Genomic DNA, 18,392 nt, shown 5'->3' with positions numbered 1-18,392 from the left:
AAAGGAAATGTTTTCCCTCCCCTTGCATCCTGTTATTTAAGCTATTTTAAGTACTTGTCTGGAGAAAGCTGAGCCAGAATTCAAGTGGTTTTGATTTTAGCTGCTGTTTTATACTGCCCATGTCCAGGTGCTATGTGGTGCAATTTATCACTTCAAACGCATCTTTTGCGGTGCTACGTCGTCTTATAAATCTGACAGTAAGAAAGAGTGGGATTTCCTTTGACCCCCAGGTTGTGTGTGTGTGTGTGTGTGTGTGTGTGTGTTGCTTTAACCATCCTTGAATCCGTCTAAATCTAGTGTCTTTCTCTATAAAGAGGTTGCATATGTGTGTCCTCATCTGCAACACATATTCAACGTCTTTACTAACTAACCCTTCCCGGACAGTGCTCATTAGGACTTAAAGAAGAAAAACCAATCAAGTACAGATGCACATCCTTTCAGAAAAGCTGGGTTTAAAAGTTCCGTTTAGTTGAGCCAATATATTCCACAAAATTTTTCGCACTAACAAAATGATAAAAAGGGACCTATGTGTCTAACGATAACGCATTTGCACACGTGTGCGCGCACACATGCGCGATCCTGAATGCCCATGGAAGCACATGGAATGTTGATTTAAAAGACTTGGCCAAAAGGCTTGTGCCGAAGAATTTAGATTATATTCCATCCTCAGATCTAAGCAGTAAAGTCGAGCTTTCATTAGGCATTAAAACTTTAGAAAAGGCAGCTGCTAAACATCTCCAGATGCTTAACTAAACGTGAGTTTTGCCTCTCACAGCTTATACCTATTGAGGTAGCTCAGTCCAGCAAATAGAAGAGGCAGTTTAATGAGTCCCAGCTAAGGGCAGAAGAGAGGTCGCTACCTAAGAGTTCATCCTAATAGTGGATCCTCAAAGGTGGAGGTCAAGTATAGCTGAAGGCTGGGCAAGATTAGAAGGCTGAGACCAAGGGATCAAAAATGTTGTCTATTGATCCTTTTCCACCTCAAAATTTCCAGCGGTTTGGCCATCATTTGTCACCTGCCGCCACTCTCCCACTTTAAAAACACATATGCTCCTCACCTTGCACATCCACATATTTGTGCGTCTATCTTCCACACCATCGAAACATGGTTTGCAGCCTCTCCCAAGACCTTCATCTCTGATATCCCCCCGATAATTAACCAGATGGCTCAGGGAAACAGCCCAGGTTAAGTTTATTTTCCGGGGGGGGGGGGAGGGGTTGGGCTATAGTTTTTAGTTTTTAAGTCATAATTAAACAAATATGCACTGGTGTAGTTATATTGAATACTGGAAGTAAATTAAACTAAACCACTCTCCTCTTTGTGGCATCATCCTGATGTGGTTTTTATGTACTACAGAATACCGAGTAACTTGAAACAACTCAGCTTCCTGGGAGGAGAAAATCACCATAACCGAAATTTTTTGACTTAGTGTGGTGGGCAGCCACAAGGGAATATACCCACAGTATTCCTAGTCATTTACAAAACCCCGTTATTCTTTTATTTCAAAAATGCTGAATTTGTGTTTTTTTTTTTAAAGCTCAGTAGCGTGCTTAGGAGAGAAAGAAGTCAGATGTCAGTGTTTGCAAGGTAAAGCCAATCTGAAAAGATTCACATTGTGCACATTTATCTTTAGGACAACTAATCACCCAAAGGACTTCTAGCTCTGAAAGTTTTATTTATTCTTGTTTTTTTTTTCTTTTTTTTTTTTTTTAGAAAGAACTTCTAGGCGTTTAAATTAAAACGGAAACATTATGAAGTAGGAAAAAAACAAAACAAAAACAACCAGCACCACGGCTTCTGCTATCCCAGTGGGAAATCCTGGAAACAAACGTTGAGAAAATTGAAATAATTAAATGAAAATGTACTGCTTGGAGTGTAACACTAAGCAGGTGCAGAAAATGAAAGAAGGACTTTAAATCTTAATACGCAATGTATTGCTAGTAAAGAGAATTTCAAAGCACTATTAATTGATTGGACAAAACCTACGATTAGCAGTAATTACAGAGCGTTTCTTCACACACTATGATTTTGCTGAATTTCTAAAGAGATAATCAAGGCTATTATTGTTAATAGATGGGGGAAAAAAATCACATAATGATTTCCATATTTTGTCACAACCGAACAGAGTAGTCCTCCCTGCCGTCCCCCCACCAATAAGAAAAATTGTGCTTGACAGGAAAATCAGTTCTAGAGCTTCTTTTTAAAATCACGTTTCCCTGGGGCACCTGGTTGGCTCAGTCGGTCCAGCCCAGGTCATTATCTTGAGGTTTGTGAGTTCAAGCCCCGCATCGGGCTCTGTGCCGACAGGCAAGGGCCTGGAGCCTGCTTTGGATTCTGTGTCTCCCTCTCTTTCTCTCTGCCCCTGCTCTGCTCGCACTCCCTCTCTCTCTCTCTCAAAAATAAAAATAAACATTAAAAAAATTTCAAATCACGTTTCCCTGAATGAAAAACAAACAAAAAAAAAAGATTTCCATAACACCTTTGACAGTTGCCTGAGGGCTCCGTAACTAATAACTGAAAACTACAGAGGTTTTAAAGGAAAATCAAAAGATTCAGCTGGGTCTTTAAACACTATTCTAAAAGACACACTACTTACAAGCCTTTATTATGCAGAAAAATATACATAAATTTTACGTGCTACAATGTGATGGCCAAAACCTTTAGTAATAAATTCCACCATGATGAAAATCTTCGTAACAAAGGCCCTTTTAGTTTACAGTTGATAGTGACAAAATCTCAGGGCAAGAAAAGATTATGTATAATTCCTTGGGATTCAGTCAATTAAATATTTATTGAGAACCTGATGTGTATGCAACACTGAGCTAGATACAGAGTGGGGAATGCAAAAGAATAATATGCAGAAGAGGCAGGAATTGTGGACTCTGGAATTTCCATTTACAGCATATAGAGTAATAAGAGTCTGCGTATCTTAGGAATTAAAAAAATTTTTTTTGATGTTTATTTTTGAGAGAGAGAAAGAGACAGAGAGAGACAGAGTGTGAGTGGGGGAGGGGCAGTGAGCGAGGGAGACACAGGATCCAAAGCAGGCTCCAGGCTCCGAGCTGTCAGCACGGAGCCCGATGAGGGGCTCGAACCTACAACCTGTGAGATCATGACCTGAGTGGAAGTCAGATGCTTAACCAACTGAGCCACCCAGGCGCCCCCACAACCATCATTTTATACAGTGTGCCAGAAAAAGAGTTAGAATATTGGGGTCGGGGGGACATCTGTCAAGTGTTACTAGCAAACTACTAAGGGGCAGAAACAAGTTTTTGAGAGACAGAGCACGAGTGGGGGAGGGGCAGAGAGAAAGGGAGATACAGAATCCGAAGCAGGCTCCAGGCTCCGAGCTGTCAGCGCAGAGCCCGACAAGGGGCTCGAACCTATGAACCGTGAGATCATGACCCGAACCAAAGTCAGATGCTTAACCGACTGAGCCACCCAGGCACCCCTATTCGAAATAAATATATGTCTATTAGGGACATCAGTAGGACGTATGATCCAATCTGCTGTCTTTGGGAAACTCCTCGTCCACCCTAACCCCTGCAGGATTGATTGATTGATTGATTTTAAATATTTATTTATTTTTGAGAGAGACAGAGACAATGCGAGTGGGTTAGGGACAGAGAGAGAGTGAGACACAGAATCCAAAGCAGGCTCCAGGTTCTGAGCTGTCAGCACAGAGCCCGACGCGGGGCTCGAACTCACAAGCTGTGAGATCATGACCTGAGCCGAAGTCAGATGCTCAACCGACTGAGCCGCCCAGGCGCCCCAAGGTGCAGGATTTAAAATAGACGGTAGTTCTACAGTGACTCTTTCCTTCAGTCCAAGCTCTAACTGATCCCTCATGTTTTGTACTTAACCCTGGTTCCTATGTGGAGATAACTGGTCAACCCTCTTTGTGTCTTTAAAGCTTTCGAGGAGCAGTTAAGCTCTTTTACGGATGAGAGTATTTCAGTGCCCTCAAGTAAAACATATTTGAAGAGCTTTAATTTTAAAACGAAATTGCACACAATTGTTTTCAAGGTGCTGCACACGAGAACAAGGCCTGTATTAAACAATAAACATGTATTTGAGGAAACGAGGCCTTTAAGATTCAATAATGGCAATAATAAGTCATGGTCCTTACCCCAAGATTCTATTCATAAATTAGGCCGTCCCTCATACTGAAAGACGAACATAAGAAAAAAAAGAAGGTTCAAAGGATATGCAATGCTAAAACGATTATGACAAGGATATTTCTATAGAATAATGAGATTTAAAAAATCTTGCAGCCAGGAATTCACCTGTCATTTTCTTGCAATCAATCGAACATCAGGAGAGTACCAGATAATACTCTCCTTACGGTAAGTAGTAACTATGGCCAGTTAACAGACTCCTTTTTTTTTTTTTTCTCATAGACACCCAGAAAATTATGTTCGATTCAGGCCTACCCAAGTTTTTCTACTTAGAATTATTTTTTTTAATGTTTATTTTGAGACAGAGAAAGAGTGTGCACACACGTGAGTTGGGGAGGGACAGAGAGAGAGAGAGGGAGAGAGAGAATCCCAAGCAGGCTCCACACTGTCAGAGCAGAGCCCGAAGCGGGGCTCGATCCCACGAACCATGAGCTCGAGAGCCGAAATCACCTGAGCAGAAAACAAGAGTCGGAAGCTTAACAGACTGAGCCACCCAGGGGCACCTCTGCTTAGAATTCTGAGGAGATTATGAATAGTCACCCTGGTGAGGCATCATTATTCTTCCCAAGGCCTGCTGTTAGCCTTAAATGCCTTCGCAGAAAATGCTGTTCCGAAATGTATGGAAATAGAGATGTACATGTCCTCACTTTTCATTAATGAGGTTTGTAACACAGGTCAGAGAGTCAGTTCTGATTTAAATAACAAATCATTATGATCTAGCTCGACACCCTTTGATCAAGGAGATACCACATACTAGTAGCTACCTCTTTAGGCCCATGTTGACTCACGTGAGTACATACATCAATCATCAGTTCTTACCCTGTTTTCTCACTATCTTCTATTGATAGGACATGAGCACTGAAATTTGGAATGTAAATACTATCAACTGCTTCCATAGCTGCTAAATTCTAAGACATGTTCTGTGATGTTTAAGGAAAAACCGAATGGCATGCTACGTCTTCCCATCTTATGCTGATACTACAGCTTAACGTGAGAAGGTTGAACAGACTGTGTTATCCAAAGGCACAGAAGCTCCATGAAAAAGGCCACAAAGCCAAGCTAATCAGGGAAAGGCAAAACATCAGCTAATTGAAGGAATCACCTAAGGTTTTCAGGGGTCACACATCCCTCTGAGAATATGGTGAAGGCTCCAATACTCTCCTAAGAAATATATGCTATATAATACAGTTAACCACCAAAGATTTGTCTAAGAATTTCAGGAGCCACAGTGGCCCCCAGCGAAGGACTGGTACCCAGGACTAAAAACCTTTGACCATATTAGATAATCTACCTTTTTTATTTTTCTTATTGGTATGCTGTGGAATTTATTTCATAGGACCACTTTTTTTTTTTTTTACAAAGAAGTACATCACCCTGTTTATTTGTTATTTATCTATTTATTGTTAAGTAATCTCTGGGCACGACATGGTGCTTGAACTCATGACCCCAAGATCAAGAGTCACACGCTCTACTAACGGAGCCATTCAGCCGGCCCTTGACCATATTAGATAATAGACGTAATTAGAAATAATAGTTTAACGTGTTGCTCCTAAAACTTTATCCCGTTGATTTTAACTACCTTGCCCTACGGTTCACGATTAACCATTCATATAATTTTTTAGAGAAATAACTTTTATCAGGGCCACATAATTATTGCTTTACTATAGGTAACGCTGTAAAAAATACTCACCAACTTTTGCAAAGGCCTCTTTCAGTTCATCAAGCTCATCTTTGGAAATCTGAGTGGTAGCCATCTCGTCCATTTAAAGGTCTAAAGAGAAACCAAAAAGGTTTACGACTGAGCGATGTTTGTGATGAATATATGGTAAGCATTCCTGTGAAATTCTCATCTTAGAATTTAAACAGAATTGCAAACTGCTAAAAGCATCTGGATGCGTTCCCATATTTATAGCTAAAGTCATCATGAAGAAAACAAACACATGAGAAGTCATGATTTACCAAAAGTTATTCAGACCAAAAAAGTCTCTGAATCTTCCTTTCAAGAACAAAATCTTACGCTCCTAAGTGTAAGGAAGGGCCAAGGTACCCAGCAATGACAGGAAAGAGATACATCCTAGAAATTCTTGGTTATTCATGCCAAAACTAAAAGTCAAAATCGCCTGACCAAAGACTCACGTACAATGTAACTGTTCGATTAAGCCTTTATCTCGCTTTCTTTCTTACTGGCTCTTTACATTTTTTTTCCGGCTTTACTGAGAGATAATTGACATGTAATATCGTGTACGTTTAAGGTGTATCCCACGATGATTGGATATACTAACATACTGTGAAATGATTACTACAACAAGGTTAGTTAGCACATCCAGCACCTCACACAGTTACCATTTTTTCCATTAAGTCACTTTAAAATCATTCATTGCGGGGGCATCTGGGTGGCTTAGCTGGTTAAGCGTCCGGCTCTTGGTGTCAGCTAAGATCGTAATCCCACAGTTTGCGGCACGAAGCCCTGCGTCGGGCTCTGAGCTGACAGCACGGAGCCTGCTTGGGATTCTCCCTCTCTCCCTCTCTCTCTGCCCCTCCCCCACTCGTGCTCTTTCTCTCAAAATAGATAAACATTAAAAATAAATAAATACATAAATAAATAAATAAGGGCGCCTGGGTGGCTCAGTTCGTTGAGAGTCCAGCTTCTGCTCGGGTCATGATCTCGCCGTTTGTGAGTGCGAGCCCCACGTCGGGCTCTGTGCTGACAGCTCAGAGCCTGGAGCCTGCTTCGGATTCTGTGTCTCCCTCTCTCTCTGCCCGCCCCCCCCCACCCCCCGCTTGCACTGTCTCTCTCTTGCTCTCAAAAATAAATAAGCATTTAAAATAAATCAATCAATACAACCATTCCTTGTGAAAACACTGGTTTTCAAATAGGATACTAACACCTATCAATCACTCCCATTAAAGGAGCGTTCATATAACTTAACATTATTTGGGTTTAATACATAATCGGGTTCCAAATACATAATTTGCGTTCTGACTGGGCCCTATTTTACCTACTTAACCAACAGAGCTGGGGTTGACAAACTGTGGCCTGTGGGCCACATCTGGACTACTGCCTATTTCTGCACTTCCCCCAAGCTAAATATGGTTTGTAAAGAAAGAAAAACATTTGCAGTCAGTTTTGATAAGGCACGTTAACTTTGAGCCCTAATTAAGGGAAAGGTTATTCCCCTCCAAGAGCGAATTCTATTTTTCTCAGCAGATGTGTATTACAAAATAGTACTCTATTATTAGTAGTAGTAGTATAGTTTGAATTTTGTCAGCAAAAATTCGTGGAAATAATATTATTACATCCTTGATATTAATAATATAATATTTTTGATTTTGCCTCTTGGCCCATAACACTTATGATCTGGACCTTTATAGAAAAATCTTCTTGAGCTCCGCAACAGAGGAAGGAGGTCTGTATCACAATGGGTAATCCCCAAATACAAACCTGTCCACAATTTTTGGACAGAGAGGAATACAAATAATTATGTCTTGCTCTGGGTTTGTTTATTTGGGGGGGGGAGGGGGATTTATTTTTTCTCAGTCTTTTTTAAGGACTTTATTTTTATAGCAGACTTTTAGGTTCGCAGCAAAATTGAACAGGGAGCATAGAGATTTCAGGCCTCGTGCAATCCTTCAGCAGTCACATGCACAGCCAGCACCATTATCAACATCCCCCACCAGAGGTGGCTCCTTTGTTAGAAAAACAGACTTTTAAAAAACAGAAAACAGAACTTGCTTCTTTATAAACTTTTCTTACCTAGGATGTTAAAATGTCACGAAAGAGGGACAAATGTCTCAGTAGATAAGTTGGGTAAAAACACCTTTCAGAGTAGTCTGAGGCTCTATAAGGTAAAGAAAGATCTTCAGTTAGATATGAGGTAGGCATTTTAAAAAGTTAAGAGTAAAAAGCGATTGTTCATGTTAAGCTATAACGTAATGACGACGGTACTTTTAAAAAGTATCCTTTATTTTACTATTATGATGTTTAACACTTCTGATTACAAAAATACTATATAGGATTTACTCCAATTTTCTTTTCTGTTTAAAAATAAGGTTATTTATTTATTTTGAGGGAGAGAGAGCACAAGTAGGGTGAGAGAGAGAGAGAGAGAGAGAGAGAGAGAGAGAGAGAGAGAATCCCAAGCAGGTTCCGCGCTATCGGCACAGAGCCCGATGTGGGGCTCGAACCCACAAACCGTGAGATCGTGACCTGAGCTGAAACCAAGAGTATGGTGCTCACCCAACTGAACGACCCAGGCGCCCTCCAAGTTTCTTTACACAAGTTTTACATAGTCAAGTTTTCAATACGAAATCATTAACCATCTCCATGAACTTCACCATGTAGAACAAGGGCACAGAAAGTTTGAAAGTGAGACTGTCTCAGAAAATCCAAAACATGTGGCTTCTCCTTATCTCTGAAGGTCCTTTCCAGTTTGGGCAGTTTGGGCATCAGTAATGATCTAAAGTATTTGAGTTAAAGAAACAAAGACAAGTGATTTATTCTCATACTACCCTATCACTCCCTTACGAAAGGGAATATTAGATAAAGAGGGTTCTAGACATAGCTCCCCCTCCTGCCCCACGCTTCAGCCCTGCTGACTAAACCCTTCTCCCCCACCCCTGTGGTTTCTCCCCTTTGCGGGTCCGCAAGGCTGAACAGGGCGGAAATCTCTTTCCCTCTTCTTCACGCTCCTCCCCAACGCAAACACATCTATCCTCACACACTTTTACCAGTATTTCAGGCATCAGTTGTATGTCTAGTTCCTGCCCTCAAGGAATTTACAGTCTGGGGAGGGCAACATATAAATAATTATAATTGGACACAAAGGAAATTAGTGGCTGCAATAAAGAGATAGAAGGGAAAAGGCTCTGGAGACTTGGAAGAATATTCGTTTCTTTTCAGATAGGCCAGGAAAGAGGTAGTTTTGTTCTTCCTGCAAAATTAGGAAATACTTAGATCTCACAGAAATGACTTCAAGGCAACCATTGACTTACAAAAGAATATTTAAGAGAGGGGTGCCTGGGTGGCTCAGTTCAGTTCAGCGCCTGACTCTTGATTTTGGTTCAGGTCATGATCTCTCAGTTCTTGGGTTCGAGCCCCGCAGCAGGCTCTGCATTGATAGCACGAAGCCTGCTTGGGATTCCTCTCTCTTTCTCTGCTTCTCCCTTGCATGTGCTCGCTCTCTCTCAGAAATAAAATGGGTAAATTTTATTAAAATATTAATACAGTTGGAAACTACACTTACGGTGGTGAGCACTGGGCAATGTATAGAATTGTTGAATCACTAAGCAATCTACCTGAAACGAATCATTATGTCAACTACACTTCAATAATAAAAATTTTAAGAAATCAATATGACTCAGCATTAAAAAAAGACACCAGAATATACTTTCAGGTTTTAATTTTTTTTTAATATTATTTTTGAGAGAGAGAGTGACAGAGCGTGAGCAGGGGAGGGGCAGAGAGAGAGGGAGACACAGAATCCGAAGCAGGTTCCAGGCTCTGAACTGTCAGTGCAGAGCCCAACAAGGGGCTCGAACCCACAAACGGTGACATCATGGCCTGAGCTGAAGCTGGATGCTCAAGCGACCGAGCCACCCAGCGCCCCTATGTTATTAAACTTCTGTATGTCTCCTGTTAATCTTTATCATGTCAATTTAATTAGACCAAAGAACCTAGAAGGGCAGAAGAAGACATTTTTTTTCTCCCCAACACCTACAACTCACAGGAGACTTCGGGAGGCACATCTGAATAAGAATGAAAAGAATTGGAATATGCAAATGTCCCCAAAACAACATTTCCAGGCAAGATGGTCCAGGAAAACAGAATAGTTTAGGAGCTTCTCACTTAAATAAACTCAGTTTCGTTTATTTATAATTACATGAAAGAAATGCTACCTTGAGGCATCCGAGCTACTACTAAATACAAAGTCAAATTTAAAAGCCTTGCCATATATGCTTTAGTTGATAAAAGTCACAATTTTTAAAATAATTTTTATTTATTTACTTTTGTGAGAGACAGAGACAGTGCGGGGAGGGGAGGGGCAGAAGGAGTGGGAGAGAAAGGTAATCTCAAGCAGGCTCTGAACTGCCAGCACAGAGCCCGACGCAGGGCTCGAACCCACGAAATCGTGAGATCATGACCTGAGCTGAAACCGAGAGTCTGATGCTTAACCAACTGAGCCACCCAGGCACCCGATAAAAGTCACAATGTTTATTTTATTTTCTTAAATATTTATTTTTGAGAGAGAGAGAGCCCGCACGAGCGGGCAAGGGAGGGACAGAGAGAAAGGGAGACACTCAATCTGAAGCAGGTTCCAGGCTCCGAGCTGTCAGCCCAGAGCCCGACGCGAGGCTCAAACTCATGAACCGTGAGATCATGACCTGAGCCGAAGTCAGACGCTTAACCGACTGAGCCACCCAGCTGTCCCTGATGGTATCTTTCTTTCCAGTTTATTTATTTATTCTGAGAGAGAGAGAGAGGGGGGCTGCCAGGTAGGTATTTAACATTAAGGTTTTAAAAATTAAAATCTTACAAATTAAAATGACAGCAGCTCTATTTCTCCTCACGGGGCATTCCTTGAAATATGGGAAGACTTGGATGTGGAATCCGAAAAGGTCAGTGTCCCAGTTCTGCTGTTTCTAGCAGTGTGTCCATGAGCCAGATTATTATTTTTTTTTTTTAATTTTTTTTTTCAACATTTATTTATTTTTGGGACAGGGAGAGACAGAGCATGAACGGGGGACGGGCAGAGAGAGAGGGAGACACAGAATCGGAAACAGGCTCCAGGCTCTGAGCCATCAGCCCAGAGCCTGACGCGGGGCTCGAACTCACAGACCGCGAGATCGTGACCTGGTTGAAGTCGGACGCTTAACCGACTGCGCCACCCAGGCGCCCCGGTGAGCCAGATTATTTAATCGGACCCTCAGTCTCCTCATTTGAAGACAGCAATAATAATACCTACTTCCCTCAGCTCCTCATGAAGATTAAGGATGGCATATGTAGGGGCGCCTGGGTGGGTCAGGCGGTTAATCTCATGGTTCGTGAGTTCAAGCCCTACATCAGTTAGTGCAGAGCCTGCTTGGGGTTCTCTCTCTCTCTCAAAATAAACTTAAAAAATACAAAAAAAAAAAAATGAAAAAGGAGGGCATATGTGAAGGCACACTGTAATATATAAATTATTCTACAGTAACTTCAGATCCTTGATGAAAGAAAACAGGGAATAAATATCTAGATCATTGTGAGAGGCTATATAAAAATAGGCCTAAGTTCCAGTAAGAACCTTTTAAATGGGATCTATGAAAAGTTATTCCATTTTCCCCATAAGTATTGACTACAGCGTCTGAAGATGTCCTTCATACCTAAAAATTCTAAGCCTTTAGTCAATATCATTTCAGAAGGAGGGGCCTAAAGAAAACCTGTCAGCCACTTTTCACCCATGACTCAATTTAACTCCTTCATTAAGGCCAGTTTCCAAATACAACTTGAAGAGTGGCCAGGAGACATTTTTTAAAAATGCAAATTTTACTTTAAGTATTTCAGGACCACTTTAAAAGACACCTAAGAGCTTGTCAATATTGGCATTTTCCTCCCAATCTGCCCATTTCTGCGCCCCCCCCCCCCCATCAGCACTGAAAAATAAAAGGTCAAGAGGTAAAAAGTAAATTTACTTGCTGAAGTTTAACCTTAGGTTCTCGGTATGCGGTTGCCAGGCCAAAAGAAAAGGGTGACTTTTGAAACAGGTCTTCCTCCCTAGTCTATCTTACCAACGAACTGAACTTTATTTTACAAGGGAGGGAGAGAGTGAGAGTGAGAGAGAGAGAGAGAGAGAGAGAGAGAAAGTGTGCTGTTTAAAAAAAAAAAGGTCTATATTTTCCTTCCATTTAAATGCAGCCAAATGAAATCCCAATCAAAAGTAAAAGCTCCCAGGGTCTCTGCATTTTTCTGAGTTCTCTCACTGTCCCAAATTCTGTCTCCTCCCTTGCTCCTATGCCTGCCTCCCCTAGGACCAAAAAAACACACAAAACAAAACAAAAACAACAAAAAAAAAACAAACCCAAAACAACAACAACAGCAAAAATAAATCCTCTCTCTCCCTAAACATCTGAGACAAAGGAAAACAGATTTTCAAAAAGGGGAATAAAAGAAAAAGCAAACAAAACCTTGTTTGTTTGTGTTTTTCATAAAAGGATATGATGTACAACCGGGCCTGAATTCAGGGCGTCACCCATAGAGGAATCTTAGGCCTATGAAGTCATCCCTAATTACAGAGTTTGACTAACAATGCGGCAATTATGAAACCACTCCACTGGCTCGTTTAACTACACTTCAACCCTGAACACAAATCTTTGCTGAGAAAGGCGTACCGACCAGGAGCTACCTGAAACTATTACTCAAATTCTGAAAGGTATGTGGCGGAGATGAGGAGGGGTGCCTGTTTTCATTCCCTAAAGCGATTCACTTGAGGAATGCAGCTGACGGAATAATCTATTTACTAATCTTGGTCATCCGGGACCACGTGGGGCAGGAGGCCCGGCGCCCGCACTGGGAAACTCACCCGTGGATAATCAGGAGTTGCTGATGAACTCTGGGTTTCTTTTTCTCGAAGCCGAAAGGGAACTACGGGATAAAAGTGGGGGCTGGGGGGGGGGGTGGGAGGCGATTCAACCCTAGACTCTGCCACACTAGCGTGCCAGGGAAACACAACTGGGAAGGCCAGGCAACAAAGGGTGGCCAGAAAACATGGAAGAAGACACTATTTCACAATAAGTGAAGGGAAGAAACCTCCAGAGCCTCTGCGATGTATGAATAATTCGAGAGCGGTCACCTTCCTTGGTCCACACCAGGCAGCGCTTTGGGACACCCACACTTCACATACCTGTGCCCACAGAAACTGCCGCCCTGCCTCCTCCCTAGTTGGGCAAGTCAACAGCACCGGTCTCCAGGTCACGCGGGTGCTCGACCCTGAGCTAAAAGCCCCACTGCTCTTACTAGGATTACTCAAGCTCCAAACCTGTATTTCCCAATGGCTTTCTAGATTTCAACTTGACTGTCCACCAGAGTCACTCACTCCTCCGTTCATATCCTTCATTGAAGGCTTGGCAGGCACCAGGCTTGGGTTGGGTGCTGCATATGGAGAGAATTAGGACCCCAAGTCCCCTTCTCTTGAAGGGCTTACTATCTAGTGGCAGAAATAGAAAAACAGACACATGATATTGGTGCTACCATGCTATTAGTGTTTCCTGAGTGGGGAGGGTCAGGAAAGGTTTTCCAAAGAAGACCTTTGATTTTCTAAGTTTCTTTATCTATTTTTGAGAGAGAGCGAGCGAGCGAGCATGAACAGGGGAGGGGCAGAGAGAGAGAGAATCCGAAGCAGGCTCCGCATTGTCAGCGAGGAGCCCGATGTGGGGCTCGAACCCACGAACCACGAGATCATGACCTGAGCGGAAACTGAAAGTCGGCCGCTCGACCGGCTGAGCCACCCAGGCACCCCCAAAGACGACTTGGGAACTTTGGCGTAGAATTCCCCAGAGACACATCACTGGTGAAGGCATTCTAGACACACAGACATAAAGAGAAGATTATACGCTGGAGCTGGAGCAAGACAGTGTGGTCGGAGCACAGTGCCTGGGGATTATGACAGACACAACTGGGAGCAGAAAAGGTCAGGGTCCACTTTTGAAGGGCTACGCTCAAAACATGGACTTGACCCTCTAGCCAGGGGAGAAGGAAAGTCAGTGAGGAGGATCTCAGTCAGGAAAGCCAAAGCGTCTACGTTGAATTCGCTGCCCCCTTGGTTCCTCTTCAACTACCTCTCCTGCCGCCTCAGCTTTCCCTTTCAAGTTGCCCACTTTCCTCCGTCTCCAGGGTTCCAAATCTGAGGCCGAAGTTGGGCCACAAGAAACAGAGGGAGGGTGAAGTAAATAATTAAGCGGTCCGGGTTCTCCCAGCATACCCCCTTTATTACCTCAGGTCCGGCCCGTTCCAAAAGCCTTTTAGCTGGTCTATCGCCCCTCGTGTCCCTCCAATGCCATCTTTACACTGCCGGCTCCCTGGAGAGATGATCTACGACCTGTTCTACACGAAACAAAGTCCTACCGTTTATGCACGACACTCAAGGCCCCACACGTTTCTGTACTGATCCCTGCGTGTCTTTGCGATGTCACTTCCCATCACGTGCCCGGCACCCTCGACTCACTCGAGAAAGATACCGTTTCCCAAGCAGGCCACGGAGCTTCCCGTTCCCATTCCTTCTCCTCTGCGCTTCTCTCCGGTGGAATGTTCTCCACCCGTCTCCCATCTGCCCTTCAAAAAGCACCTTTAAGGGAGTCTCTTCAGATTGAACCCACCTGAAAGTAACAAGCCCCTCTGCCCGGTCCTGGCTGTTTTCTTCTTTCAGACAGCTCCAATTTTATTATTATTTTTTTAAATGTTTATTTATTTTTGAGAGACAGAGCACGAGTGGGGGAGGGGCAGAGAGAGAGGGAGACCCAGAAGCCGAAGCCGGCTCCAGGCTCCGAGCTGTCAGCACAGAGCCCGACGCGGGGCTCGAACTCACGAACCGCGAGATCGTGACCTGGGCCAAAGTCGGATGCTTAAACCCACTGAGCCTGCCCAGGCACCCCCGGACAGCTCCAATTTTAAATATTTTGTTTTACTGTCACAGCCTATGTACCAATGTCTGGATGGGAAAATACTGTCACCACAAGGACAGCATTTATAAGAGAGCTCTTTGATGGAAAGGGCCATATCCCATTTTCATCTTCATATTCCCAGCCCCGATCGCAGTGCCTACAGAGTAGGTAATAATAATCATTAAGATAGTATAATAACATATCATTGTAAGCTTACATTACAGCTGACATTTACAGAAGGCTTATTATTTACGTGCATTCTGCTAAATGCTATATATGTATATTATGTAAGTTACATCTCTCTAGAGACATTTTTAGAAAAAAGTCTCTAAACTGGGTGATACTGTTATTCCCACTTTACAGAAGTGCAAGTAAGCTCAGAGAAGTTGTGTAACTTTCCCAAAGTCACACAGCTATTGAGAGGTAGAGCCAGGTCTCAAACCCAGGTCTGCCTGCCACTACGGTCAGGATTCTCGACCATTTTGCTATTGTAGACTCCTCCACGACAGCTTATGGAGTGAATTTCTTGCCCCCCAGCAAGACCAGAACCTTTATCAGACTGGAAGTACAGCTCACTTACCTCTGTACTCACCACGGCACGTGGAATAATGCACACAGTGCATTTTCAATACATATTTTCTGAGTCAAAAGTGGCCCACAGCTAGTGCCCACAGCCATTTCGCTCACGTTGGTCGCCCTTTAAGGAAGCTATCATTGCTTATGCCTAAAACGGCTTGTCGAAATCTCTGCCTGATAGTTATGTCCTCTAGAGCGCACACTAACCAGTTTTCCACTTCCAAACACTCAAACTTGGCTTTTTTTAAAGTTTATTTTTAGTTATTTTGAGAGAGAGAGTGAGAGAGCAAGGGAGGGGGAAGAGACAGAATCCCAGGCAGGCTCTAGGCTGTCAGCGCAGAGCCCGATGCGGGGCTCGACCTCACAAACCGGAGATCATGACCTGAGCTGAAATCAAGAGTGGGACGCTTAACCGGCCGAGCCATTGAGGCACTCCCAAAATTAGCTTTTGGATCACAACCATCCTTCTGAACATGTCCTGTTAACTTTACCTCACTACTGTTTGTTCTATCCGGCCCCGTTCCTCTTTCCCTCTCTCCCACTAAGGACTCCTCTCTGTATCCACCCCTCACGCGTATAACGCTCTCCTCTATTTTTTCTTCTCTCCCTATCCAAATCCTACTAGCCCTTCAAGGTTCAGCAGAAGCCTCACTCTCTCCTAATGCAGGATTTAGACTCTCGTAACCAAAGCATTTCATTCTGGCCTCCTCCACACAGCCCCTCACACTTGGTTCGAGAATAATCTTCCCCAATAAAAGAGATTCGTCCTTTTCTTAACAGCACGCTTGTTAACTTGGCCGGCTACTTGCTCTGCTAGACTCATTTCAAGATTGTCCGTATCTCAAGAACAGAGTTCCAACTCTGCCTTCCCCTTCTATGCTCCCGCCATTATAATCCGTTGTCGGGTCCCGGGCAGAGGCACGACTCAATGTTTTGAGGGTAGTGCTAATTCCCAGCAAGCCCAATATCCAATGACTATGGAAGCTGTATTAGGGAAGAAACAAGAGCCTAGGGTAGTTACAGGATTTCTCCCAAGACACAAAGCTGTGCAGCAAATGTAAAATTTAAAGCGTGTGGGGGGCACCTGGGTGGCTCAGTCGGTGAAGCCTCTGACTTCGGCTCGGGTCATGATCTCAGTTTGTGGGTTCAAGCCCTGCACTGGGTTCTGCACTGACAGTGTGGGGCCTGCTTGGGATTCTCTCTCTCCCTCTCTCTGTCTGCCTCTCCCCCGCTCATGCTCTCTCTCTCTCTCAAAAAGAAATAAACTGAAAAGAAAAGTGTGTGTGTGAGTGGAGGTAATTAAGTACTCTTACTGTAAAAGCAAAAACACTGCTTTGTGGAAAGAAGGCCCATGCCTATTAGAGCGTATGGAAGATCATTGAAAAGCTCCTAACAAAAGTGACCGTGGCATTGAGAAGTATGCACAGTTATCAGAAAAAGTAGATAGTGTCCCCTGTAGCCAATACTAACTTGTTCTCATTACTTAAAGGATAAGGGATTCACTAATTCTTGTATTGAAACCACTAAAAAGGATTGTGTAAAATATACAGAACACAGGTAACAGGTTCAGTAAAGACTGTATATTATAGAATTCTAAAAGTTCTTTCTTCAAAACATTAATGTTAAAACAGGCTGTAAATTCTTTTAAGTAGGCTCCACGCTCCAACGCAAGGCTCGAACTCACGACCCTGAGATCAGGGCCTGAGCTGAGATCAACAGTCGGACGCTCGACCGACTGACTGAGCCACCCAGGCACCCCAAACAGGCTGTACTTTTGAAAAATCAGGACACAACTGCTTACCACGCCTTGTGGCACATTCGTTTCCCCTATGTGACGGGCTTGTGCCTCACCGTATTTAATATTACTTAATTTCAGCCTCTTAAATGCTAAGTACAGTGAAGAACCACTCCCACTGGATGGGTGCTAATAACTTAGTACAAACATAACCAAACACTCAAGTATCTGTGTGATTTACTTTTTAAGGATTCTTTTCATACGTAAGCCATCACTATGGCACCCATAGTTTCTTGTGGGTTTTTTTTTTAGTGTTTGTTTATTTTTGAGAGAGCAAGGGAGGGGCAGAGAGAGAAGGAGAGAGAGAATCCCAAGCTGGGCTCCCCGATTCAGGGCTCGAACCTGCGAACCAGGAGATCATGACCTGAGCCGAAACCAAGAGTCAAAAGCTCAACCGACTGAGCCACCCAGGAGCCCCTGTTTTCTTGTTTTGTTTTGTTTTGGTTTGGTTTGGTTTTAGCGATTAGTTCTTAAACGTAACAGCTGATTTTTCTCAAGGAGCAAGCAAGTTGTCTGCAGTTACTTTTAGAAAACTTTAAGGATTTGTTGCTCTGAAAGTCAAAACAACTGAGCCAAACTCTAAATGCCCCCCAGACGTCTCAGGTTCCTAGATCTGAAAGTTCAGGAAAGGTTCGAGCACGAAGAAGTGGTGACGGTAATGCCTATTACAAACGGCTTCTGATACCGATGCATCTGTACCGCATACTTTTATTTAGTGAAGCCGTTTTTCAAGCCTAGATCTTCTGCCAATTCTACTTGACGCTGCAGCCACAAATCGGGAAAACTTAACAGAGGACATGGCTAGGTGACCCCAAATGAAACTGACAGCATTTTCCCATGAGGCACTGTTGTGTATTCCGTTAGGTTATCCAGTACTGAGGACTACAGAGAATAAAGGATCTGGCTGACGGAGCTATAATGCACTTGGATTAAAACGGTATGAACACAAAAATATATTGCTTCTGTGGCGCCTGGGTGGTTCAGTTGGTTGAGCATCCGGTTTCAGCTCAGGTCACGATCTCCCGGTTTGTGGGTTCAAGTCCCGCGCTGGGCTCTGTGCAGCCAGCACGGAGCCTGCTTGGGATTCTCTATCTCTCCCTCTCTCTCTTGACTCCTACCCCGCTTGTGCTCTCTCTCTCTCTCCCTCTCAAAATAAATAAATAAACCTAAAAAATAATTATATTACTTCAGGTAACACAGTATATCATTT

The 18,392-nt window shown here is 43.3% G+C and overlaps 1 protein-coding gene across 9 annotated transcripts in view; it reads right to left on the bottom strand.

Annotated features, from left to right (window-relative positions):
- The window catches only part of PLS3 (plastin 3), a 91,767-nt gene that overhangs the window by 38,339 nt on the left and 35,036 nt on the right, over positions 1 to 18,392 (bottom strand). For 6 of the 9 annotated variants that reach the window (XM_045472279.1, XM_045472283.1, XM_045472285.1 and 3 more), the window contains 2 exons: positions 7,934 to 8,018; positions 5,870 to 5,950 (listed from right to left, as the gene is read on the bottom strand). In XM_045472279.1, the coding sequence (XP_045328235.1) occupies positions 5,870 to 5,942 (73 nt within the window). In that variant the 5' untranslated portion in view covers positions 5,943 to 5,950; positions 7,934 to 8,018. The remainder of the gene's footprint in view (positions 1 to 5,869; positions 5,951 to 7,933; positions 8,019 to 18,392) is intronic. The other 3 variants (XM_045472286.1, XM_045472281.1, XM_045472284.1) reach the window with 1 other exon arrangement.

The sequence above is a fragment of the Leopardus geoffroyi genome, chromosome X (genome assembly GCF_018350155.1).
Source record: "Leopardus geoffroyi isolate Oge1 chromosome X, O.geoffroyi_Oge1_pat1.0, whole genome shotgun sequence".
NCBI lineage: Eukaryota > Metazoa > Chordata > Mammalia > Carnivora > Felidae > Leopardus > Leopardus geoffroyi.
This window is presented reverse-complemented; position numbering and strand designations above follow the sequence as displayed.